This window comes from Solanum verrucosum, unplaced genomic scaffold (assembly GCF_900185275.1).
Source record: "Solanum verrucosum unplaced genomic scaffold, falcon-dt-bn FXZP01000040.1, whole genome shotgun sequence".
Taxonomy (NCBI): domain Eukaryota; kingdom Viridiplantae; phylum Streptophyta; class Magnoliopsida; order Solanales; family Solanaceae; genus Solanum; species Solanum verrucosum.
Genome location: NW_026020323.1, coordinates 1583026 through 1591849, shown reverse-complemented (window position 1 = coordinate 1591849; position 8824 = coordinate 1583026). Strand labels below are relative to the sequence as shown.

General features: G+C 33.6%; 1 protein-coding gene across 1 annotated transcript; it reads left to right on the top strand.

Annotated features, from left to right (window-relative positions):
- The first annotated feature begins 397 nt into the window (after nucleotides 1–397).
- LOC125835436 (gamma aminobutyrate transaminase 1, mitochondrial) lies at nucleotides 398–6731 on the top strand. The gene is made up of 18 exons (XM_049514564.1): nucleotides 398–605; nucleotides 2286–2416; nucleotides 2617–2701; nucleotides 2784–2856; nucleotides 3502–3599; nucleotides 3714–3806; nucleotides 4098–4171; nucleotides 4258–4296; nucleotides 4385–4473; nucleotides 4558–4634; nucleotides 4721–4795; nucleotides 5281–5412; nucleotides 5494–5581; nucleotides 5667–5745; nucleotides 5940–6030; nucleotides 6117–6195; nucleotides 6278–6393; nucleotides 6537–6731. Exons 1-18 carry the CDS (start codon nucleotides 549–551, stop codon nucleotides 6606–6608), a joined length of 1548 nt encoding a protein of 515 aa, XP_049370521.1. The 5' UTR covers nucleotides 398–548; the 3' UTR covers nucleotides 6609–6731.
- Nucleotides 6732–8824: the final 2093 nt, after the last annotated feature.

Genomic DNA, 8824 nt, shown 5'->3' with positions numbered 1-8824 from the left:
TTCTGATGGGGTAATCAGAGCCTATTCATGACGATAGAATCTACGTATTCAAATTGGCAACCCCAAATTCAACGCACCATAACTTTCTCCCAAAATTAGCACAACCTTACGTGCTTTCAAATTAAGTGTTTTACGTTTTTTTTAAGTTTGTAATATTTAGTAATTTTTTTTAACTTATATATTTATACGTAAATATGCTATTAATTTAAAAATAAAAAAACTCAAAAATTTTTATTTTATTTTATACCTAATTAAATTTGAATTGGAAGAGGAATCCAAATCAAATTATGACACTTGAATGGTACGGAGGAAGTTAGTAGTGCTTTTTATATGACTTATTCGTGATTATTACAACTGATAAGATGTGGTGTCATCACTGAGTTGGAGTCCGTCTAATTATTATTGTATTTTTTTTTTCTCTCTCTTGCCTTACGTCTTGTTTTTCTCTATATATATTTGCACCTTCATCTTTTTTTTCTGTGCATGTTTTATTTTTACGATATTTGATTTGCAATTTAGCAACGAATTGATTCGAAGGATCATATCAAATGGCTAAGATTTCTCGTCTTATTAGATCCACCGTCAAAGCAGCTATCACCGCCCAGGTTTTGTTTCTTTTTCTGTTTACCTTCTTTGTTGAATCTCACTTTTTTGCTTCTCCTTTTTGTTTCTATGGGTTCTTTTTGTTTTGTGTTGAAGGTTTCGCTACCTTTTTTCTTTTTCTAGGAGTTGTTTGGTAGGTGTCAGTTGTTCAGATATTAAATTCTGCATAGTTATTGAAGAGTTATATATATATATATAAATAATTGTTAAAATTATATATAACTAGTTGGTAATATTCGCATAATTCTGCCAAAAGACCCTTTATTGAATACTATACTCAGGTTGACTATTCTTGAAAGAGGATCAAGAAAAGAGGGGTTGGGTTATGATTTTAGACTTTTTGGATTTTATTTTTTTTTAAGTTACAGAGTTTTAAGTTAATAATTTATGTATTTTTAATTGAATTTTTAATATAAATATAGAGTTTGAACCAAAATATTGAGTTCGGCTCTGTAGGGTGTAGTTTTCCCTCTCTGGTCCTTGTTGCAGGCAGTCTAGCTGTTAGGTTAGGGTATAATTGAAGTGTGGCCCTTCTCAAACTTTTCTACTATAATAAAAAGTTACCTTTTTGGAATTGAGTACTTATTGTTTTTGACTTATTTTTGTCTATTTAAGTGATGATAAAAAATATTAATTTAAATCACTTAAAATAAGTTAATCTCTCTATTAGAAGATTTACATGTAATTTTGCAGTTTTTATGTTTTTTTAGGAGCTGTCTTCAACTCAAAATGTTTTTTGTTTTCTACTTGGGCTTTGGGTCTTTTATCTTGTTCATAATTAGGAAATCTTAAGTTGTGGGGCTACAACACTATTTTATTATTGTTCATGTTTTGCGTGCGCTCTACCCTCCTTACACTATTTTACTCGATATATTGTTGTTTGTTGGACTTGTTTTAGATATTTTCCAGCCTTGTCTTGACCACCTTTTTACAGAGGAATAGTGAAACTAATTGATTTTGACTCACAAAACTATCTTGATATTTCCTCACAAACCCAAAGATCATTAACTCTTTCATGGTGTTTGATTTACTGTCTTCTGTATTTTGGTAATAAAACCATTCAACAGCTGATTTAGGAGTATTTCATTCAATCAATTTTATAAGAATTTACAGTCTGCACTCTGGAGACACTCTTATTTCATAATGTAATATTGGGTAATTGGGGAAGTGAAGTTTCTTGAGGCGCTTTTCTAGTGTTTTTAACTTCATTTTGTGCTATCATAGTAACTTGTTTTTCGTTAAGGTAAGATTTTATTGACGTATATGGGAAATTCCTTGTAAGAGCTGACACGGTAAACTGGACCTAAATATATTTAGAACTATGCACCACCCCTTTAAAGATGTTTGGATCGTCTTATTTTAAGTAAGTCTTATTTTAAGTAATTTTTAACTTTTAAGCTTTTTTTTTTTTTGAGGTGTTTGGGAAAGACACAAAATGTTTTTAAACACTTATTATTAGGCCAAAAAGTATAAAAATAAACTAAAAGCTAAAAGTTGGGTATGCCCGACTTATGATTTTTAACTTTTAGCTTATAAGCTACTTAAAGAAAGCCAATCTAAACGACTTGTTCTTAGGTGTAAGATTTTGAAGACTAAGCAAATTTCTTTCCATGAAACAACATTGTTTTTGTTTAGCGATATGCCATTAAGTCGTTTATGTTCTAATTAATCTGGTTTTGTAGGCTGGTTTCCATGCAAAACGTATTCCAGCAGTTAGCAGTTTACAGGAGCATATAGTTAAATCAACACCGGCAAGATATAGTAGTACACAGGCATGTTTGGAAAATGACATTTCTGGAACTGATAATAAAGGGTAATTTCTGTTTTACTTTCCTACCACTGGATCTCTTTTTTTGCATTCCTTGTTTATGGACAGTCATTGCTAAATGACATGGCATTTATTCATGAGTATTACTCGTCATATGTGGAATATATTTCACTCATTTGACATAAAAGCTGCACGTACAAGCGTAAGAAGAATTTTACTAAAACAATGTATCTCCACTTTTGCAGGTTCAAGGGTCATGATATGTTGGCACCCTTCACTGCTGGGTGGCAAAGTACTGATGTGGATCCTTTGATTATAGAGAAGTCTGAGGTTAGATTTATGTCTACTTTTGCTGTCTAACTTAAGAGAACTTTATATATCTTTTGTGATCAACTTTTACATTTTGACATAGGGATCCCACGTATATGACATGCAAGGGAGGAAGTATCTTGATACTCTAGCTGGTTTGTGGTGCACAGCACTAGGTACTTTCAATCCCTTTTATTCAGTCTTTGGCATACTAACTCTAGCTCCAAGTATATTAACATGCATACGCCTTTCATGTATGTTTTTTCTGTTTGGTTAACATCTCCAGTCACACATTGACACACTTAAGTGTTCTGCCATGTCAGATGTTTTTCTTTCACAATTTAACTGCATAATTCTTTTTGGTAATGACAATAAGTATTTGCGTCATGATTATAACATCCAAACAATTTACTTTAAAAATGGAAGTTCACTTCATTAATGAAAACGTTGTGTATCTTCATTTTATTAATAATCAATGTCTGCTATGTTATCCTGATGTGTTGCATTTGAAATGTGTTGAAGACTAACAGCTTGAACCATATATTGCAAGATTTCCATCGACGAGAACTTGCAGAATTGTTTTGATCTACTGCTGAATGTCTCCATGTTGAACTGCGATAGTTTAGTGCATGGTCAATAAACTGGAGACAGGCCTTAGAGCGGCCTTTTTTTTATGTGATTGCTCAAATATACAGAACAGAACAATTTAAAACCTAGACAATGGCTAATTCCTGACAGCTATGGAACTTTGCAATGAGTTTTTATTTATGATGTATTTGGAGCACATGTACAATGCTTTACCAACTTAAATATTCTTGTAGGGGGGAACGAGCCTCGCCTGGTTGATGCTGCTACTAAGCAATTAAACACATTGCCGTTTTACCATTCATTTTGGAACCGTACAACAAAACCTTCTTTGGTATGGCAAAAACTTCGCAGTGTCTTTACATGAAAAGGAGAACTAAGTGATGCCTAAATTTGGGTTTTTAAGTTTTTCTTGGATCTCATGCTGATTGCATTTTGAAATATACAGGATCTTGCGAAGGAGCTTCTGGATATGTTTACTGCAAAGAAAATGGCAAAAGCTTTTTTCACCAATAGTGGATCAGAAGCCAATGATACCCAGGTTTTGCTTATTGCCTTCAAAGACTTGATTATATAATCTAGATCTCAGTTCTTTTCTTAAAACACTTGATAATTCATCAGAAGAACATCGTTTTTGGGATAGTGAAAGAGTGGGACATTTTAATTTTTTTGAAATTGTATGTTTTAGTTCTGTTAGCATATGAAATGAATACAGTAGATGCTTGAGATTTTTTTTTTTTTTTGTATTGACGTTTGATAAAAATAGCAGGAGATTATGTGAAGAAGTTTATGAGTATAATTTGTAACTTTTTCCCTTATACTTCAAATCTAGGTAAAGCTGGTTTGGTATTATAACAATGCTCTTGGAAGGCCAAACAAAAAGAAATTTATAGCTCGAGCAAAAGCGTAATTTGTGAATCTCTATCTATTTTTTTCTTTTGGTTGCTTTTTCCCTTAGGCTTACTAATGTTTTTGTTCATTCATTGTAACAGATATCATGGTTCAACTCTTATTTCTGCCAGTCTCACTGGGTAATATAATAAACACCATTCGAAATCAAAATCACTGAGATTTATTATTATGCTACAAGTATCAGTTTGCTAATACTTTCTTTTGTAGTCTTCCTGCATTACATCAAAATTTTGATCTTCCTGCTCCATTTGTTCTTCACACCGACTGTCCTCATTATTGGCGTTATCATCTGCCAGGTTGTTACTTATTCTTGCTGACTCTTACTTTTCTCCTCTTCTTATGGTGTAATAAACCATTTTCTGTTGAAATGTATATGTCAGGTGAGACAGAGGAGGAGTTCTCTACCAGATTGGCAAAAAATTTGGAAGATCTTATCCTCAAAGAGGGGCCTGAAACAGTAACTTCCGTCAACTTTGACTCCTGCTACTCCGTTTGTGTATTGTGGGTGATTTCTTGCCTGATTAATTTTCTTTTTCACTTCAGATAGCTGCTTTCATTGCTGAACCAGTCATGGGGGCAGGAGGTGTCATACCTCCTCCAGCTACCTATTTTGATAAGGTAGTTTTCTTTGCCTTTTGTCTGTTCTTTTCATTCTAGAAGGAGGAAGCTATATAGTTTTGCATTACTACTTAGAATGCTGCATGCAATGCTCAATCTAGGATGTAAGAGTTCGTTCTATAGTTTTGGTGCCAACGAATGAAGGTAATTAGCTATTTATTTAAGAAACTCTGAAGTTTATTTCTTTAAGTGCATAACCAAAAGGTTGTTCTTACTGTCATTGTCAAAGAAGGGTGTAACTGGTAACCTCTTTCTGTCTGTAAACCCCAAGCATATTTGCATTTGGTTTTTCCATGAAGTATAATGAGGATCATCAGCCATAGAGAAATTTGTGGGTAGAATGAGGATCATCAGCCACAAGACATCTTGCAGCAACAAGTCCCTTTCTTTTATTTCTGGCAGTTTTTGCAGTTATCTATCTTTAGTTCCTTCAGATTATGCTTATATACATAAATGAAACAACGATTTTTCCTTTTCATTTAAAGATCCAAGCTGTAGTGAAGAAATATGACATTCTTTTCATTGCGGATGAGGTGATCTGTGCCTTTGGGAGGCTTGGAACAATGTTTGGCTCTGACATGTATAACATCAAACCTGATCTTGTCTCCTTAGCAAAGGTATGTTAAACAACATCCTATCTCAGCTAATACCAACTCATGTCTGGATGTATAAATTTCCCTTCCTGAATTGTTTTTCAGGCTCTTTCTTCAGCATATATGCCAATTGGAGCTGTCCTTGTAAGCCCTGAAGTTTCTGATGTAATTCATTCTCAAAGCAATAAACTTGGTGAGCATTCGATTTGTTTCATAGCATTAAAAATCATTTCCTTTGACTTTTAGCCGAAGCGCTGATTTTTTTTTTCTGGAACTAGGTTCCTTTTCCCATGGATTCACTTATTCTGGGCATCCTGTTGCATGCGCGGTGGCATTGGAAGCTATTAAAATCTACAAGTATGTATGCTTGAATTGCCTTCCGACTTCCTTCCTTTTATGATCATGTGCTTTTCATTCTTTACCCTCATTGCAACCTGCATATGGTTATTTTAGTATTATGATTGCTTATAACTCTGCGTTTTAGTGTATGGGCTTGATACCTATTGTACTTAGCTAGAGCTGAAGATTGGAAAATGTTCAAATTATTTCAGGGAGCGAAATATGGTTGAGAGAGTAAATAGAATATCCCCAAAGTTTCAAGAAGGTCTGAAGGCGTTTTCTGACAGTCCCATTATCGGAGAGGTAGAACTCTTATCACTTGTATAAAAGTGATAAAAACTTTGTAAAAGGTTTTGGCATTCATTTTCTTCACTCTTATTTTCCTGTAGATTAGGGGAATTGGTTTGATCCTTGCCACAGAGTTTGCGAATAACAAATCTCCTAATGATCCTTTCCCTCCTGAATGGGGTACGTAATTTTCCTCATTTGCTCTTCAATTGAAGGTCACATTAAACTCTTATCTCATTCAATCGTCTCATTGCTGCCTCAGGTGTTGGTGCATATTTTGGAGCGCAATGTCAGAAGAATGGCATGTTGGTACGTGTTGCTGGTGATACCATCATGATGTCTCCTCCATTTGTAGTTACTCCAGAAGAACTTGACGAGGTGTGTTTATGGCTTGCATTTATATAATACATGTGTTTGTTTTCCCCAGAAATTGCTTTGAGGCCTCACTTTTATATCGGAGGTAGGCTTTTGAATTCATGTTCGATAACCAATTTTTGTGAAAATATTTTCCTTTTCTTCAGTTGATTAGCATCTATGGGAAAGCATTGAGGGAAACTGAAAAGAGAGTAGAAGAACTCAAGTCTCAGAAGTGATATTAGTTGACAGCACAAGCTTGACGATGACGAAAAAAAAAAAAAAACAAATTCAAGCACAATAAAATAAAATCAAATGTGTTGGATATTCTGTAAATGTCCAGAATGAAGTAAAAAAGTAATGAGTATAATTTTTAGTCCAAGTTGCTCCTCTTCTCTTTCATTTTACATGCAGTATAGTTTCACCAGTTGACTTATTGATGAAGATGTCTATCCCCTTTACCAGTTGTCACCCAAGATTAATGCATTTTACCAAAAAATCGAATTTATTAATCTATGTTCTTGTAATTAATTGAGTTTTTTTTTGTTCGAGTTTGTACGTTAATGCACATTTCTCCTATAAAGTCTTTTCTGTCAATAATATTTTCTTAAAAGTAATCATGTTGTATTTTGGATTCAAATAAAAAATGAATGCTCGCCAAACACATCCAAATTGTGAACCATCCAGTGATTTTCTGCTATTTTCATGTTGATAGAGTAAATATATAGAAGTAGTTTATTGTGATCTACAATTTCTTGCTTTAGGAATTTGTATATATGTTACAAAATTTCATAATTTCGCTATGTTATATCTATCTATGCTATCTTAAAAACATGAACTCGCGCTACAAACTTCTTGACAGCGCTAGTTGTAAGTTCCATCCTACTTGTTTTATGCTCATGTTAATGTGTACAAGTTTTATCTATTTGCTCACCTATATTGCTGCCGCTTAAGATACATACCCCGTCAAAGTTCTGCTATACTCTATAATTTATCAGTCAAACTGATGGAAATCTTGCACCCCAAAATTCACCACACTTCATCTCTATTTTACTTTATCTATTTCCAACTTTGATATTGTGGCATTAATATTCCTGTATCGTCCATTAAAATTATGCAGTTTTCAGAAGAAGAAAAATTGACCTAAATGGCTACCATGATTATTATGGAACAAATCCCACCTGAAACTGATACCCAAAAAAGCATGTACAGGGCACTCCTTAAATTAGTTTATTCTCCTTGAATCAACAAATATACGTGTTGAAGATAAAGGAAATTGAAAATATGAAATAGGTTGAACAACCTAATCCAATCAACGTGTACAACGGAGTTAGAGTCACTCTAGGATTAGGTCGTTTGAATTAACTAGGTTGCTACTTCTTGTACTAGCTGTCGCTGAAGTCGATTAAGATTATAGTAGTAATAGTTATTGTAGAAGGACTCTAAGTATAACTAACTTAGGACTCTACAATTATAGTAGTAATAGATGCTGTAGTAGGACTCTAAATAGGGTTGCATATCAATCGGTTCAGTTTTGAAATTTATCGGTTTGAAATCATGCTAAACCGTTAAGATATCGGTTTATCGGTATTGATTTATCGGTTAGTGATCGTTATAGGTTCGGTTATCGGGTCAACCATTAACAATTCACACAATTTTCATTGAGAATTACTAATGGACTAGTCACTAATTAACAGTACACAGTAGCCATTAGTCACTGATGAACTTATCCATGTCCATTACTACATAAAACACTTAATAAAAATCCATATTAATCTAGACAGATATGTCAATATTTCCCAAACTGACAAACTCAAAAAGATTCCTCATAACAACCAAGCCAATTTCGATATGAACTATAAAGAGAAATCATTACAACACTGCTAACGAAAATCATTAATGATCATGAGACCATTACTAATAAAAACTTTTTCATTGCAGATTGTAGTATTGCAAGCATATCTCACTGACTCACTCACTGTAATGAGAAGATAAAAACAAAGACTTAAAGTAAGGGAACCAACCATTTGAACCTTAATTTAGACACTTAGAGAATGATATTCAATATAACTCGCCGGCGTGGGAGCAGTGACATTGAATCAATGAGTGATGTCTCAACTTGAAATATTATTGTGAAATTTGAGTGTCAACTAGAGTCTAAAGACTAAAGTGTAAACCCTAAAGGCTAAAAGTGCCTAAGGCCTTAAGTGATATAAATGTAATTAATTAAACTTCTTATCGGATTATCGGGGCACCTGATTAGAAATATGGTCAAACCGAGATCCGAACCGTTAAACCATTGACCCAATAACCAAATTATCGGTTCGAATTATCGATTTCGGTTCGATTTTGAACAACCCTAACTCTAAGTATAGCTAACTTAGGTCTTTACAATTCTCTCCTTGTATAACTAAGGAGCATGACTCAACAATTTTAATCATCAATACAATCCTTG